At 49.5% G+C, this 18016-nt stretch overlaps 2 protein-coding genes across 2 annotated transcripts; both read right to left on the reverse strand.

Moving 5' to 3' along the window:
- Positions 1-8301: 8301 nt before the first annotated feature.
- PtA15_9A640 (uncharacterized protein) lies at positions 8302-9223 on the reverse strand (the record flags this gene model as incomplete). Its single annotated transcript, XM_053172871.1, has 3 exons — positions 8302-8463; positions 8861-8905; positions 9170-9223. 3 exons carry the CDS (start codon positions 9221-9223, stop codon positions 8302-8304), a joined length of 261 nt encoding a protein of 86 aa, XP_053024068.1.
- An 888-nt stretch (positions 9224-10111) lies between these two features.
- Positions 10112-15101, reverse strand: PtA15_9A641 (uncharacterized protein; the record flags this gene model as incomplete). The annotated part of the gene is made up of 5 exons (XM_053172872.1): positions 10112-10417; positions 10497-11398; positions 11469-11674; positions 11753-12056; positions 12131-15101. The coding sequence occupies 5 exons, from the start codon at positions 15099-15101 to the stop codon at positions 10112-10114; spliced, it is 4689 nt and encodes a 1562-aa protein (XP_053024069.1).
- Between the last annotated feature and the right edge of the window lie 2915 nt (positions 15102-18016).

Genomic DNA, 18016 nt, shown 5'->3' on the forward strand with positions numbered 1-18016 from the left:
TTTTGGGTGATGGGTGAGTATAAAACTTGATGAGTAATAAACTCAGGAACTACAAATGGGGGGGAAGAGAGCTCCTTATATAGACAAATGTGAGGGATTTTGGCTCCAGGGCAGCCCCTGAGTGAGGTATTTTAGCTGGCCTGGGCTGTACAACATGAGGGAGTTAAGAGGGAGTGGCTGTGTACAATTTATGCAAGGGGTGCATACATGAGGAGGGGCTGTGCCAGATGATGTCATAATTTATGCAAGGGGTGCATAAGCTGTGCAGGGAAGGATCAGGTGATGTAATAAGACCAAACAAAGTGGAGTTAGAAGGAACTAGAATGTGGGGAACCATTCAGTTGAAGGGGCACAGCCTGCAGGGGCAGTGCTGCATGATGTCATGTACATAACAAACAAACCCAAACCAATATATGTAGTGGAGATAGAATGGTGCGAGGAATGTGACTTGAGGCGCCTGACAGGTGGTTGACTGGGTGCTACAGGTTGTCCAAGGGGTCTAACTTCCAGTGTAGTGGGGCTCCAGTGATGCTTCCAGTGGGGACTAGGGGTTACTTTAGCCGTGGAGTCCATTTATGGTGTCCAATGGATGGTATCTTGAGGCCTTCTGTATGTACATGAGAAAAACTTTTGATTTTTCACATTTTGCGTACCACACCGGAGATGTAGATTGGGAAGACTTGCTCTACAACGAGTTGGATGGTGAGGGTATTGGTGGTGGAGGTGATCCTGGTGGCAGTGGAGGCAATCCCGGTGGCAGTGGAGGCGATCCTGGTGGCAGTGGAGGCGAAGCGGGAAATAACCAAGACTCTGGATTGGGGCAGCCTGATGACGATACCTGGTTTCCATTCAAGAACAAAATGGCTAGTTTAAATTATCATTCAATAGAAAAGGAACAGGAAAAAAATTAACCTTTGCCCCTCTTAATTGTCTTCAGGAATTGGTCGGATCACTTCTCATTGTTTATACTCGGCATATCCTTTCAAGAGCAGTGTACAAGCAGATTCAGGCCATACTACGATGCATATGTAACCTTAAGCTCCCTGCGTGGTCCACAATTCGTCGAGCGCAAACACGGATCCGCAAGCACCTCAATCTAGACCTTCAAATTTCCAAGAGTGTTTGGGGGACTCCCTGTGTTTCCTTGGGTGTCAAAAACATCTTACAAAAAGTATGTATTTATGTGAATGATCATTTTTTTCCTTCTTGTTCAAACAATACAATTTCTTTCTGACAAGGCATGAACCCTTTAAAATTTTCTTCAACCAGGAGCTCTCTAACCCTCGAGTGGCACCTCACATTGAGTTTTATCCAGAAGATCCTTATGGTCGTGACTGTTCAAAATTAATCCAGTCTCAAAAATGGCGTGAGGAACTACCAGCCGAATTCAGACCGCAGATGTGCACAAATAATGACCAGCACTTCTATATATTTGAGCCCCTTGAAACGTTCAACAATCAGATTTTTATTCCAATTTTCTTTTACAAATTTGAATCACAACTTTTTGCCAAGTGTATCTTACCCCAGATCCATCGAATCAGCCCACAATCACCTCAGGTTCAGATAATCAACCCTCCATCGCCTCAGCTTCAGATATTTATTCCCTCTAGAATTTCCTACTCTTCAACGGAATTATTTATTATCCCAGTCAGTCAATTCAAGAATGAATATTCAAATGTCAAACTTGGAAATGTTCTTTTATCAACTTTAAGTGGAAATAAATTATACAAAACAAATGGAATCAATCAACCTTGTCAAGAACTCAAATTACCAAACTCGTGGCGTGGCAAAGCAGATGGAAGAATTATCCGACACATTCCAACTACCACTGCCAGCATAATTAGCTGGGTTAAGGTTATCCCAGTTAAACTGGGATGAACTCAACCAATTTAAACTTGGTTGATCTCAACTGATGAAATATAAATTCAAGGTCCCCCCTTTGGATTTATATTTCATTGGTCAAGATCAACCCATTTTAAATTGGTTGGGTGCATCCCAGTTAAACTGGGATGACTTCATCCCAGCCAAACATGCTGGCAGTGTACAATGTACTCAGACGACACCTCTGGAAATGTCTCGAAACAATTCAATAAGCACATATCATTCTATTTTACCTTATCTGGCCTTCCACCGAGTTTTACAAACCAGGAGTACAAATGTCACTTTTTGTCAACGTCGAACCGGGCCGGAGTCTTAGAAACTGGACGCCAAATTGTGCAGGAATCAAAGTGATATGAGTCTATCGTTATAATTTCTGATCAAAATTACGACTTTTGACTGATTCCAGGTGTCTTTGGTCAAAGTGACATGACGTTGAATGGATTTGACGCTTATGATGTTTCAATTGGCCAACCTGTTCTCGTAATGAGTATGATGTTGTTTTTCCTTGGAGATTCTCCTATGCATGCTGAGATTACCAACATCCCAGTCCCAGGCGCTTCGCTCAATCCTTGTCGAATGTGCACCCTCCATGCTCCCAAAAAAGTTGACAAAAAAACTCTCTTTTATTTACGTCAATTCTTGAATCTTGATTTAAATGGATTCCCTAGGCTGAACCAACCACGATCATGGACCAAGACCATTGAAAACACATATGATATTTACAACCTTTTCAACACTAGGAACATCACTGCCGTCAAGAATCAGAGGATCATTTACGGCATAACTGATTCTTTGAACAACCGAGTTATTGAAGGCAAAAGATTGAAATCAACCGCTCAGATAAAAGCTATGATTGCCGAGTGGGAAAAGGAGGATCCTACTGAACTATTCAATATGTTTTTGATTCTCCTAGGTCTTCTATTTTACCTGATAATTTCTCCTACATATTTTCTCGCCTTTGATGATTTTCAATTCTTTTTCGATTGAAGTTTTTGATGGTTGCAAGGATACCCCAGTCAAAATCCTGCACGTTTTCTTACTTGGAGTGGTTAAATATCTAGTCAGAGATTTTATTACGAAAATGAAGAAGCCTAAGAATAAAAATAAGTTGGTTGAATTAACTGGGCGCTTCCAATCCTTTGACACCAAATCTTTGAACATTCCGCTTCTCAAACCATTCTACCTCATCAATCATTCACAATCTCTCGTTGGAAAAGACTTCAAAATCTTCCTTCAAGCCATTCCGTTTATTTTCTTCCCTTTCATGACTGACGAGGAGAGGGAACTCTGGCTTGCTCTTGCTCAACTCTCTTCTTACGTCTTTCAAACCCACATTATTTGCATGCTAACATATCAAGCAGAACTCAAGCAGCAGATCAATATTTTTATGTCTCATTTGATCAAATTCACCGCCCAGTGGATCAATAAGCCTAAATTTCACATGCTATATCATCTACCCAAATCCATCCTACGCTTTGGGCCTCCAAGTCTTTTTTCTACTGAGAAAATGGAATCCTTCAACGGTGTCCTCAGGAACTCCTCTACTCACTCAAACAAGCAAGCCCCCGGGTATGATATAGCTATAAACTTTTTAAATGATTTAGCCTTGCGATTTATCTTATCTGGTGGTGTTATGTACAACAAAATTACTCAAACAATCTCAAAATGCTCACCAGAATTACTTGCATTCTTTGAGGATCATCCCATTATTCAACAATCCATGGGATTCAATGCAGAACTATGCAATCCCGTTACACACTATCCATATAAAAAAAGGACGGCTTTGACAGCAGAAGAAGAAGTTGTCATTCCCATCTCGTTGGCCACTCAATTTCCCATTGGAAGGATCACCCAGATCTCACAGTTTCAGATGAATCCACACAATGTGATCTGCAAATCAACCTTCATTCAGGTGTGTCGTGCTCTCTATTCTTTTTGCCACAAACCAGATTACTGACTCTTCCAAAAACTTTTGGTCTGGTCAGGTTAAAGTGAGCGGATTGGATGACTACATTGGATTGGTTCGTTCTGTTTGGATAGCTGGTGGCATTTTTTTTGTGCATGTGAATCGGATGGAGTGGTCCATCATTCATCCATTTTATGGGATGCGGCAGTTTATCCAAACCAATCAAACTTGTGCTGTTCGGTCTTCAGTGAGCTGACATTATATGATAACAAAACATATTGTTTGTGATCACTGATATTGTTCAAAATTATATCTTTCAGGACATCAAGAACACATTGAATTTGCAGCACAATTGCCGCACAGCAGGATGCCGAGTAACAAAGACCAGGAGCACCCGAATTGAACGGCTGGAGACAACCATAAAGACTCCTGAAGTGAAACATCGGGACGACATGAATTTTATTCTCAATTCTGCATCACTGCATGCCCCAGAGGATCATCGCCGGTTAGCTGACCTCCCCATCAAATCTGTGTCGCCGGATGAATGGCTTGAAATTTGCCAAACTGGCTTGGCTCGCTGGGGTTTAGTCGAAGCACCTGCAGCCGATTGCCCAACTCCTCCGGAGTCGCCCTCAGATACTCCAGAAGAAAGCCCGGCACAGACACCTCAGGGATCATCTACGCCGGTAGCCGCACATCCCATGGAAATTTAACTCTTTCGCCAATTAATTACCTTGTCTCATTTGCTTCTTCAAAAATGGATATGCCCATGTTGTTCAGCAATGTTGGGACTTTCATTACAATCTGCTTCTTCTTCCCATTCCCGTGAGGCATCTCTGAGCTGTCCTTGTGCAATTTGACGACGGCGAGAGGTACCAGTCTTGATAGTGTTGATACTGCCGTGGGGTCTGTTGCGTTGCGCCACGTGCCTGCATATATTATTTTTGCCAATGTGTTCCACTCAAGGTCCCCAAATCAATAATCTCATCGAGATCCCATACATTTCACAACATTGGGTAACAAAGAAAGCAAAAAAAAAAAGAGGAAAGAAACAAGTCAGCATGATTGAGCAATGATTATTGATGGGAAATTGATACATCACGGGTTTTTTGCCATTTGCTTGAGGAGTCAGATGGGTTGCAGCACAATTGGAGGATGGTGGTGCTTGGTGTTGCTGAGGTGTTGTTGGGTTGCAGCGGTAGAAATTGAGAAAAAAACAGGTGGGAACTGCTTGGGGCCGAGTGAAACCGGGATCACACGTCAGAACGTAATAGGCGCAGCATGTACAGGGACTAAGTCTGTTGAGTATCGACAGGGGTGACTCACTCTGTATAAGTCTCACCAAAGTGACATATTTAAGTCACCTGGCCGACACAGAAGGCGCACCCCACTTGGGGTGAGCCTTGTATTAGCCGTAGGGGGCATGTATCCTGTACGATTGTAGTTACATAAGATTCCCTCTCCGGCGTTGTTTGTTCGCTTTTGTTTCTTCTATGTCTATAGCCACGCAGGAGTTTGCCTCTATTTCCCTCGGAGTGCTTGGCCCCGGCCCCCAGTATGGCTGTGGCTTCGCCACAGGCTAGGGGCTGTATGGGAATGCAATGCAGCCTAATGCAGCACGCTGTGTTTGATGCAAATACTGGGGCCCAGGCGCACCCAGCCGAAGTCTCCAAGGGATGCCTGGTGCTGAATCCGGAGCAGAAAGGAATGAGCTCACCGTGAATGCTCTGTAAACCACCGGTGGCAAGTGCGCTCCACGCACGCCTTTCTGCATCCAGATGAGGATGGATTCTCTCAAAGAGGGAAATCCGGTGAGTTTATCATCTTTGTCGCGCTGCCGCGAGGCCTCTTGTTAAATGAAGAGCCCTGCTTCAGGCACAAGTGGGCAGAGTGTCCGCCGGCCGGCGGGGGTTAGCCAGCCCTCCCGCCGCTTGGTGCACTTATTTTATAGACTTGGTTATCAAAAAGGTCGGCCCCTGACTCAAAATTTCCGATGTTTGCTCAACGTACACGGGGCAATGTTGTCGTAACAGTTTCATGGACTGTTGAGTGGACGTGAGGGCCCACATGCAACGTTTTGATGACATCCTGGAGGTGGATGTTCACTTAACGCTTTGCCGTGGCGTTGAGGGAACGGTGGTCCAGAATCAGATTGTTCTCCCAACGCACCAGTTCCCTCAACAGATTGGCAGACATTGAGGGGACCAGGCTGTCGTGGGAACATCTTGGTTCAAGATCACCGTTGCCTCAACACCTCGGTAGAGCGTTGTAGGAACTGGTACGTCCCAAGAACAGGTGGCCTCAAAACCACCACTGGTTGCGGGGACGCTCGTGACAACTGCGCGTTGAATAAAGGTTATGACGGTGTCACAAAACCCACGTCTTCTGGGTTTAATGGACGTTTTCCTCCCTCGAGCGTTCAGCAGACATTAAATATTTGGTCAAGCGTCGAGGGAACGCTTGAGATTTCCTCGATCGCTCCTGTGGTGTACGAAGGCATGTCCACCCAAGCAAGCCGACAGCCTCAGTTGGTCGGACCCGCGTCGAGCATGGGTCATTATCGGCTCGCCGTAAGCAATCAGTTGAGTTTAATCTTTTTTTTTTTTTTACAAAGTGAGCTATCCCTCTTTCACTGTAAGACTCTGTAAGAAAGAGGTACTGAGCGTTCTCATTTTTCTCAAAAAAAAAAAAAAAAGAAAAAAAAGAACATGTCAAAAAAAATCAAGTGGAGTTGCCAAGGATGCTCAATAATTTGGGTACTGAGCAATCATTTACGACTGACATTCTAACAAGATGTTAGTGCAATGGCTAGAGTGCATTCTAACAAGATGTTAGTGCAATGGCTAGAGTGCGTCCTCTAGGTGCCTCTCTGGAGGTCCAGGAAGTGGTGGTCGATAGATCGATCCCCCAGCAGGTACATAAATCATTTGCGGCGTACGGCACGGACTTCGCTTGCGTAGGCATCGCGCAATGCATTTCGCGTTGCGCAAGCCTGACGCAATGCATCTTGTGTTACGCAAGCCCTGCGTCAAAGATGGGCCGACGCACTTACATTACACCGGCCCTGAGTCAAAGATGGGCCGACGCACTTCCATTGCGCCGGCCCTCAGTCAAAGATGGGCCGACGGCGCCTTTTGACGCAAGGCCCGCATCGGAAGATGTACCGACGGCGGTTGCCGCGTCCTCCCGCTATGAGACATCAGGTCGGCCACCAAAACGTTTTGGTGGCGTCGGGGGGGTCGCGTCGACGCGATTCCCCGCGTCGGCCTTGTGTCAACTGCGAACCCTGGTGTACCATGGCAGGGGTACGCTTTCTTCCCCTATCGTCTTTCCTCTCAAGCTCATCGCTGCCTCTTGATCTCCCCATCTGCTCTCGGAGCAAGGCAACCAACCAGGGCCGTCGTCGTCATCTCCGGCTGTCTCGATCAATCGATCACGCCGATTTCGTTGGACCCACATCCACCTAGGTTCGGGAATAAATCGTTCAAGATTTGGGGACAACAGTTAGAAAACTCTTCTGTAACATACATGGTATTAAATATTCGATATCAAAGCGTTACGAACCTCTTGATTTACACACTGAAGCCAGCCTCATCATGGGCATTATGAGCCTATCAAAACCAACCTCTTACACCATCTGAATACCTTTTCTGGTTCCTTTGGACGGTTGGGTTATGGAACGGGACATGGAGTAAACCCCCATCATTTGTTGTAGTTACATCATTTTTTGCATATCTGTCGGTTTTATGTGCATCCAACGAGGATCTTAAAACATAGAGAGTTATGGCGTGGAAATGGTGACTTGGTTTTGGCCTCGATCTGCTTGCCGTAAGTGAATCTGCTTCCAAGTGACTGCCGATAGTTCTGATGAAGAGTATCTCTGAGCTTATTGTTGACCGCTTATCTTGACAACCGTATATGTATCTCGCACAGATGGCCGATGGAAAGACACGAGCCAACATTGGAAATTTGGCTACCAGATCACCTGTTTACGGGTGGACTCCTCCCTGTGATCATGAAAGGAGTTCTGATTGTTGAAAATCTTGCGTTCCTTTCAGCCAATAGTAGTAGTTGATCAACAAAAGAAATGAATAAAAAGCCGAGCCACAAACGCCCAGAGGACGATAGTTGGTACACATATATGTACCAAGCACAGCACCGCGATTAGTTTACTCTGGTCTGGAGAAACAAATCATGATTTTATTCCTGATTTGTTCTCAACTAAGGCAACGTTGTGTGCTGAGCAAAAACGCTGCACTGAGCAAAAATGCTGCCCAAAATGGCGTCGCGTTCAGTAGCAGTGCCAGGCAGTGCCCGATAACCCCAGTGTCGTTACATGGCACGATAGGTCTGCACGCCCATCAATGCGGAACATCACTTATGACGTTCAAGGAAATTAGCAATACGAGCTTCATGAGCTCCGCTGGAGGGAGCTAACGGTGATGTTTGACTTTGATTCCATTGCAATGTATAACTGACAAAACTTGAAAAGCATAACAGTGGGGCTGGTGTTTTTAGACGGAATGAGTTAAAACCTGCATCTTCAAGCAAGGAAAAGCAGACCTTGATATGAGATATGGTTTGCGATAAATTTCGGTGTAGTACCTCCGGTCAGAGAGAGTACCGTACGATGCTCGTGCACACTCCGAGGACACGTCGATGTTACGCGTGCGGTCCTAGACAAGAAAGGAAAATGGCAGTTAGTTAGAAGACATTGCTCATGTCAGACCGGCGAAGAGATGAACAATGGAAGATGCAACGTGTTCAGAAGGATCAATTGGAAAAAAGTTTAGTTTGTCCTTTCAAGGCAGCAATCAATTATTGAAAGCAGCTCAAAAATTCTTAAAACTCATCATACACAATTCTGGAGGTACTCCGGAGGGGATGACAGTAAACGAACCTGTATGTAGAGCCTAGATTCCGGCAATCACTCCCACCCAGCCGCTTGCGGAAGATGGTTGAGAATGAGCGCTCAAGATCGATCTTTCTTCTGGCCCGGCGGGAGCATCAGCATGGACTAAGACGGCTCAGATTTGGACGGCGGCCAAGAGCAATATGAATCATCTCCTCCACGGTCTCGCGACTAGCTGGACGAGTACCATCGAGTTGCAACTGAACCTAAGGAAATACCAGGAGAGTTTAGATCAGTAAGCCAGCCAAAAAAGAACGAGAAGCGGGAATAGAAGGCGATGTGGTGGAGATGTGATCAGAGTTTGGTAATTAACTGATGTTTGGTTTCCTGGCTTCAACCGATCCCAGTGGGATGATTGACGGCTCAAACAGCTCCAATATTCGAGTTACTTCATCATATGTTGTGGTGACGGAGAGGACGCACGGTATCCAAAACGTTGTGCAGGAAAGTACTCGGAAATGAGAGCTCACCTGGAGAGTTTGCACGCTTGTGCCATTCGGATCGGCGACGGATCCGGTACACATGGGCCGCCGGGGCTGGGTGCCAAGTGCTGGCAATTTAACCCCGTCTCGTTTCTCCCCAGCTGGGCCGCAGCACGAGGGCTAGAATGTGGGCCAACCGACGATCCTCTTGGGCAAGCCCTATCTAGGGTTGAAAACTGCTACAACATCCGCTGAGACGCGACCGGAGACGCTCAATCTCGCTTTAATGGGGGCGCCATTTCCTCCACCACGCACCTGTCACCTAGAAAAGCGTCCCAGGTGCGTCGAACCTCCGCCATTTAGACGGTGGCCCCAGGCTGTGCCACCGATGGTAGTGGAGCCCCGTCTCGCACCAACGGGCGTAACTTCTTCTGCAGTGGAAGCCCTTTCTGGGGGGGACCATTGTTTGGAAGTCACAGGAAGCCAACAGCCCTTCCCGTCGAATTAGCGGCCCTGGAAGAGGATGATGGGAGGCCTTCCCGCGCCCAAAGAAGTGTGACTCAGAAGGAGGCCCATATTAACCTTGTTAACTGGCAAAAGCAACCCAATCTCAGTCAATTTTTCACCAGCCAGCTGTAAGGTTGTAGCACCTCGCAGATTTTAGCTATTGAACTCGCAGAAGTGCAAAATCGGGCCCGGATCTCTCGGTCAATCAAGAGGCTCTAGATTGATGCAGCAGGGTGTGGGAATGTTGGCAGGACCTTCAAGGAAGTCCTACCCGTGGCCCAGTTGTTAAAAGTACACTACCTCAAGCATGTTCATCTACGTACATAGTCTCAAATTAGGTCCACAAGCTCTTGCAGTCAATCATTCACTGTAGATCAGATAGAGCATTCCTCCCAAAACCTCTCGTCCTTTTTCCTTCAAAAAGATTAGTTTTGGTTGATTGAGAGATTGACAAGATGAAGAAAGAAGAGAGAACAAGAAGAGTCACCCAAAGATTTGGTTGAGTTGAGAGTAGACAGAGTTCTGGAGCTGTTGTAGCCGAGCCGCGTCGGATTCGAGCTGCCCGGCGTGAGGCCCGCCAGTCTCCTCGCCATTTTGTTGCAGACTTTTCTGAGGGAGATGGGCGTCTTCGGTAGTAGTAGAGGTAGAAGGAGCCGCCAGATCGGCGGGCGTGAGCGTCAGGAGTTGGTCGATGTCTGTGAACGGAATGGCCATCATTATGCTCTGTTTTTTGGGGGGGCTGAGGAGCGAAGTCTTCGCGGAATTCAGCGCGTCATGCGAGTTTTTAACCTATCGAGCAGCAAAAAGAGATTAGTGTGTGGAAGCTCAGAAAGAGAGATGACCAGTGAGTGTGGGGAGAAGAACTGACTTGGTCGATGATGTGTAAAGCAACGGTGAACGCATCGAAGATGAGGTCGTATTTAAAGAAGAGTTTTAAGAGTTTTTGCGGGTGATGGTCCAAGAAGAGGGTGGTGAGCCAGAGGGGAATCTTGATAGACCGATCAGTTTTGAGGATAGTTTCGAGGACGGCCTCTCTGGCGGACCAAGCGAGGAGCGAATGGTCGTCGGAGAGGTCCGCAGAGTTGATTGGGAAGATGCGAGTGAGATGAAGCTGGAGGAGCCGCCAGGCTTTGGCGGCGACGTCGGTGTCCCAATGGGCCGCGAGCGGGTCGCCGTTGACCCACTGGAAATCGAACGGGCTCCCCGGGAGCGCGTTCTCTAGCGAGAGCCGGCAGCAGCTCTCGGTGAGGCGGACGAAGAGCGGGACAAGGTCGGTGCCCAGGACGACCGCCTTCTCGAGCGCATCCTGCACCCGTCCTTGGTTCAGAACCAGTGGCACCACCGTCGACCCGTCCAGATACGCCCCGCTCGTCGTGCTCGTCCCCGGCTGGCTGAGCTGGGGTAGCTCGTTTGCCAGCTGCAGACGCGACAACACCAGCGTGTATTCCGCCCGGATGTCCGCCAGCTTCAGCACCTCCACGTCCCGCGTCCCGCCGACAAACTCTTCCTCCGGCACGTAATATGTCACCCGTTTCCGCGTCCGCTTTCCCTCCCCGCCCACTTGCCCTCGACCCTCGCTTCTATACGAGTCTACTGCTGCCGTCTTCGAACAACTCATCGGTATCCACGCCTGTTTCTCGGGGACAAGCGATAAGGCATTGATCGCCGCTAGATAGCTTTGACATTGCTGCGTCATCATGAATTGGAACGCCCCACCTTTGATGGCAATGTCGCCGATCTTTCGAGCATGTTGATACATCGAAATCGCGGCTAAGGAAAAGACCCCGAGTGATCAGAACAGGTCCATTGCCTTGTAAAAACAACGATGAGCAGCACATACCACTTCGATAATCGGCACGATTGATGTGATAGGCATATAGGATGGCAAAGTAATTCGGGAGTCCAAGTGGATCTGAATTTCGCGCCCGAAAGGCGATCGTTTTTTCGAACTCGATCTGCAATCCCGTCCAGGTGAACCTCAGCATCCGATCGACCTCATTAGCTTCACACATGTGCGAGACTAAAGTCCTCAAGCAATCGTATTTACTATCCCCCCAAAAAATGTACCCACCCGTATGTAAGTATGTATTGAAAAAGAGGAGGGAGGAGGTTGGAGAAGCTGACCTTTCGAGGGAAGGGATGCTGAACAAAGCCTGATAGGCATCGTCCCACAGCGCCAAATGGACAAATGCCCTAAACAACTTCACCCAGAGATTCAAGACGACCAGTGGATCCTGTTGATGGTCACTGGACGTGTGGAAAGAGGCGTCGATGGCCATTTGACAAAACTTGGCCACGGCTTGATCGGCGCCGATCGGCTCGAATAGCGAGGCTACGTAACTGTAATATGATGCCATGCTTTTTTTTGCGTGGTCAGGTAAGACCAGCCAGAGACCGGATTGGTCATCCAGTTCAAAGTTCTCATCGGCTATTCAAGAAAATGAAACACCCTATCCGTGTCAGGAAATTATTTGCGGTGGTGTCAAGAGAAAGGGAGCTTACAGAGGGCAGAAGTGGCTTCCGTGAAGCCGGTTTCGGCCTCCTCGATCAAGCCCGATCTGAGATGAGCCAAGCCCTGGAGGAACTGTACGGCGGAGACGGTATCAGGGAGGCAATGTATGAGTTCGAGTGCGATCGAGGGGCGGTCGACGCAGAGAAAGAAGTGTGCGAGTAGGACGATGTTAGGGGGGGTGCGCATGAGTCGCATGGCTTCGATTTCGGGGTCGGAGAGCCCGGAGAGCCTGGCGAATAGGCCGGCGAGCTCGAGGAAGATCGAGCCCGCCTCGGCAAGCGCGGCCGGTAGCTTGAGGCGGCCGTTCAGCTCAGGAATGAACTTTGTCAGCAATAATGAGCTCAGCAGACTCGTTGCCGAGTTCGCATCTGTGATCATCGCGCCCCCCGGATGACCCACGAGTTCGGATACACGCAAGTCCACCAGTCGGTCCACCAGCTTGTCTTCGATCTCGAACGCGAGCTCGGCCGGGATCTTGGCGGACTGGCGGACCAGCCAGCGGGCCATCGTGCAGTGTTGGAAACTGACCAGATACTGCGCGGCCAGGTGGGCAAACTCGCCCAGCTTGGAGGGCTCGCCACAGAGATAGACCAGGAAGATCAGCGCGTTCCGGGTCAGCTCGAAGCGCTTCTCCAAGACGTTGACGAGGTAGTCGGACAGGAACATCTGGCTCAGGATCGTCACCCCGTCCCCATCTCCTCCCTCGTCCGGCCCTGCCCGGACCAGCTCGGAGGTCGACAGGATGGTCCAGAGAAGCTGGAAGGCCAGCTCGAGGCCTTTGACTTGGTCGAGTTGGTCGGCGACTTGCGCTTGCAGATGGTCGTCGATGGCGGGCTCTATCCGGCGACGGAAGAGCTCGTCGTAGAGATCGACGATCCAGAACTTCATCGGCTTCCGGACGATCTGCACCAGCTCATCCTCGAGTGGCATGACGACTTCCGCGTGGGAGAGACCGGCGACCAGCCGGTCGATCGCGCCGACGAGCGCGACCAAGTCCTGTCGGTTGTGGAGATTGCTGAGGAGCGGATGGAACTGGTCGATCCCAGAGACCTGGTGGTCGAGCAGTTGCGGCCGCTGGCCCGCGTCGACTGCGCCGACGAGCTGGCAGAGCAGACTGGCGGTGTCGATCAGTACCGGGGTGGTGATCGAGCGACGGCCGTTGATGAACACCTGTTGGCGGTCGGCATCGACGGCCAATTCGATCGGCCACAACGAGGAGGCGCGACTCTCGGCACACATCGTCGCGAATTTGAGCCATTCGATCCGGAGCCTCCGATGGTAGCCTTCGATCATCGGGGCGCCGGTCTGCTTGGAGATCTCCAGCGTGACCTGTGAGCCCACCACCGCACAGATCTTCTCCTCCAGCGTCTCATAGACGCTGTTATCGGTCTCGACTGGCTGCTGCTCATCTACTTCCAGCCCGGCCTCATAAGTCTCGAGGGCGTATTCCAGGTCGGAGGATGAGAAGTGGCCGGGGCGGAAGAGATGGTCGATGAAGACTTCGGTGACGCTCGAGCTCGGGTCGTTGGCTAGCAGCTCGTCGAAATAGGACGAGTTCCATGGGGCCTTTCGATCGGGTGGTTGGATGGTCACCCAGCTGGTTCGAACGGTCTCCTGCCAGTTCCGGGTCTCGTGTAAGATGGTATATTGGAGAATGCCTTCGCCGCCGATGTCATCAGCCCAGACGGCCCAGAGGCCCCATGGACGTTGTTTGGATGGCGAGGTGGTAAAGCTGAGGGAGAGATCGACCTTGGAGATCTGAAAGTCGCGTAATTCGCCCATCTGCAATCGGCCGCTGTTCTGGGGATTCCAGTCGCAGGGACGTTCTTCGAGCAGGACCAAGTCTCTGAACTGATTCTCGGCCGTCAGTGAGAGTCCATAGGTCACAAAGCTGGGCGAGACGGTGGATGGGATGAAGATGATCAGGAATCCCTCGTAGGCTGGGTCGTCTCCCTGGTCGGAATAGATAAATCGTGCGAGGGCGCGTGGAGCGGCGGGAAGGAGAGAGTGCTGGGTGGTGGTTGAGTTGGATGGGACGAGCGAGAGTTCTTTGAGACAGAGGCCAGTGGTCAGACTCCATGCTTTGAGTTTCCGGTCGCGTGAGATGGTGAAGAGCCAGGCGTCCTCCCCGGAGGAGCCTGCGGTGAGATGGCTTGCGATGGAGATGGTTGAGGTGGGTGTTGCGATCCATTCGTGGGCTGATGAGCTGATAGTTTTGGAGGATGAGGACCAGCTGGTGGGCAGGAAGTTCCAGAGTGCTGATGATCGGTTGTAGGACAGGTTTGAGGTCTTCCAGCCGTAGCTTTCGTTTATTCCGACGAGCTTGCCCCAGCTGAGATGGGTGAGGATGCCGTCTGAGGATGAGATGATGAGGTTGTTGGCGTCGATGCCGTGGGTGAGGATGAGCTGGCGGTTGACGATCTCCTCTACCTCGTACTCGGTCAGCCAGTCCTCTTCGAAGAGTTCCGAGTAGAACAGTTTGGGGTAGCTGAATTTCAGCCGGTAGAGCGTGTAGTTCTCGGTTAGGATGAGGATGACGAGGATCTGCTCCTCTGCTTCGTCCGGCTCGCCCGGGTGTTCGTCGTCGTTTTGGGCGATGGTGATGAATGGGCTGGGGATGATCCTGTGGTGGAAGTGGAAGTGGATGGGCTGGTGGGATGGGCTGGCGTCGAGGGGCTCGAGGGGGTTGGTGCTGTTCTCCTCGGGGCTCTTCCTGGTGGGGCTGATCCATCGGAGCTCGAGGGTGAGGCCGTCGTTGATGACTGTTGTCTTGATCCATCCGCTGGTTGGGCTGGGTGGGAAGCAGCAGTTGGACTGTGAGGCATGGTTTGCTTGGAGGGTGCTGTTGGTGTCCGTAGTGAGTCTGCTGGTGTTGTTGCTCGTGGGTATCTGGTATTCGATCGCTGCCTCGAAGCGCGGCCTGAGGCTGTCGAGGTAGCTCGTCGTTGTGGTCAGGCTCATCGTGTGTTGGGCGATCGCTCGCTGGTCAACTGCTCGCGTTGAGTAGAAAATATTCCAGCCATCGCCCCCCGTGACTTCGGGGCACGGCCACCCCCCGGAGGCTCCCTCCGAACTCAATAAGGCGGGAAAATTGCCCTACCCTGAACAAATGGTAGGAACCCAAGTTACATTTTGGACCTTTTCCACTTTTCCTTCTGTAGAAGCTCCCAACCCTGAAAAGCTGCCAGAAACTGGTGTTTATAGCCCAGCGGTTTCCTGCTTCTTCCTGAGAGAAAATAGGGGTTTTCACAATAAGGAAACCCAGGAAGGAGTTCAACCGCTTGGAAGTATCACTAGGAGGTTGCTTGAGGTAATTACTTGCTTAAATTGTGGGCTAAGTTTTAAGCAAGTGAGTATTTTGTGCTGTAGGGAAGCAAGCATCTACATATAACTAAAGAAATAGCCTCTGGGGACCAAAAAAACCTGTACAATTATCTGGCATGCAAGTAACGCCAGCATCAGTATGCATGTAACACTGGTGTCAATGGTCTTTTATTTAACAAGTCTGTTCAAGTAGCTTTGGGTGATTTGGGGTGAGTCCCATTCCCCTTGGGCCCTTTCACACCCCCTGGCATGGAACCTCAAATTTGGGGGCAATGCCCTTGTTCTTTATATTGTGAACCACCCAGATAGGGGGAATCACAATTGAAATTAACAAAACTTTAGGATACATTTTAAGGTATTTATGAACCTTTTTTTATAAAAATTGATAAATTGAACTGCTTGATCAGTCTGACTTGCTGCTGTGCATCTTATAACCAAAATTTCAAAATCTTGTGCATAAATGCCTTAATTAATTCAGCTCCAAAGTCTGGTAAAATTCAATTGTGGGCCCCCCTAATATTTAGCACAACTGCATCTGAGAAAAAGCTGGTATTGCTGCAGAGAAGCGCAACTAAGTATAACAGAATGCACTTTTATCTACTGATTTTGTGCTTTTGCGCGCTGCGCAGCTTCTGAGCTCACAAAGCGGACGGGCTTTTGGGCGCTCCACAATAGTGAAGTCTTGGACCTGGCTCTGCTTCAGATTAGTCCTATGCAGTGTGCTTGTGGGACTGAATATGCCAAAGCTTTTTCTCCATCTGTCACTGGCCGCTATGGGACTCTGTCCGTCCTAGGTGGAGGCAGTAAGGTGAGGGGAATGGGTGCTGTTTAGACTGCCATCAGGGTTGGTCCAGATGATCAGAGAATAGTGTATAAAAACAAACAGGGTCTTGAGTAGAGATGGCCAAACGGGTCCGGGTACTCGCAACGGGTGCGGGTACTTGCTGTGAATTTCTCCAATTTTGGACACGGCCCGGACCCGGACACGGCACCCGCCGACGGGTACCGGCGGTACTTCAGGCGGGTACCGCGGGTACTGCACTGGTGACCGATCGAGTGGGGTATGTACACACCCCTCTCGATGACCGCTGTAAGACTCAAAAGTGTTCCTGAGAACCTTTTGCTGAATGGAGAAGGGGATGATGGAGGTGCAAACTCTGCCCTTCTATACTATCAGATAACAAGACCCACCAAGGTAAGCTTGGCAAGTTTTAATGAAGTGATAGGGTTGGTTGGTCCAAGATGAGCTTGTTGATGACACTGAATAATTTGTTGTTTATTGTTAATGTAAGGGTTGTTATGTATGTAGGTTGTTAAGTATATATAAGGCTGTAACTGTAAATGTTGGGGTGACTGTGATTGGTGAGTAATGAACTGAGGAGCTGACAACTGGGGAGGAGAGAGCTCCTTATATAGACAAAAGTGGAGCCCCAGAGGGCTTGTGGGTTAGGGTTTCAACTAATCTAGACAACAGTGTGAGGGATTTTAGCTGGTGGGAGTAGATACAAATGATGTCATACTGTGTCAGGGGTACATAAATGATGTCATAAGAATGCAGTAGGGCCGCATGAAGGCTGCGTAAAGTGACAGTAGACTGCATGAGTTGACAGGTGGATGCAGGGGGTGCATAAATGAATTCTGAGGCTGCAGAGTCAGTGTGTGATGACATCATAATATGGAAATAGAAGAGTACTTGATAATATGTAATGACTGTAGTCTGATGGGGAGATGTATGTTTGTATCCGGTGATGTGTATAAGCATAATACTGTGATCCTTGACTTGAGGCTGGTGACAGGCTGGTGACTGGGTATGTTGAACGTGTGATGGGTGTCCAGTGTCCAAAGAAGTGTAGGTTCCAATCCAGCGGGGTTCAGGTGATGCTTCCAGTGGTGACTAGGGGTAAAATTGGCCGTAGAATCCATTTATGAGGTCTGTTTGATGTTATCTTGAGGCGTATTGTGAGTAAATATCTGTATGAGAAAAAACTTTTGATTTTTCACTTTTCCGTCTACCACACCGCACATTGAGCGGGGTGCACATCCCACTTGATGACCGGCCATTGAGTGGGATGCGCACTCAACCCAATGACCGGCCATCAAGTGGGGGTGTAGGCCGGTCATCAAGCAGAGTACACACCCCGCTCAGTGGCCGGCCATCGTGATCACCCCACTTGATGTCCGGTCATCGCGTGGGATGTGGAGGTGTGTACTCCGCTCAACAATGGCCGGTCATTGAGGGTGTGTACTCCACTCAATGACCGCTCATTGAGCAGGGTGTGTACTCGGTGACCGGTCAATGGTCATTGAGTGTGCATCCCACTCAATGGCTGGTCATGGAGTGCACCGGCCATTGATTGAGATGTGTATCCCGCTTGATGTCCGGTCATCAAGCGGGGAGTGTACTCCGCTTGATGTCCGGTCATCAAGCGGGGCGTGTACTCCGCTTGATGTCCGGTCATCAAGCGGGGTGTGTACCCCACTCAATGGCCGGCCATCCACTGCTGACATTGGCGGGTACCTGTTTGGTACCCAGGTACCCGGTGATTTTCCAG

This window comes from Puccinia triticina, chromosome 9A, assembly GCF_026914185.1.
Source record: "Puccinia triticina chromosome 9A, complete sequence".
Classification (NCBI taxonomy): Eukaryota; Fungi; Basidiomycota; class Pucciniomycetes; order Pucciniales; family Pucciniaceae; genus Puccinia; species Puccinia triticina.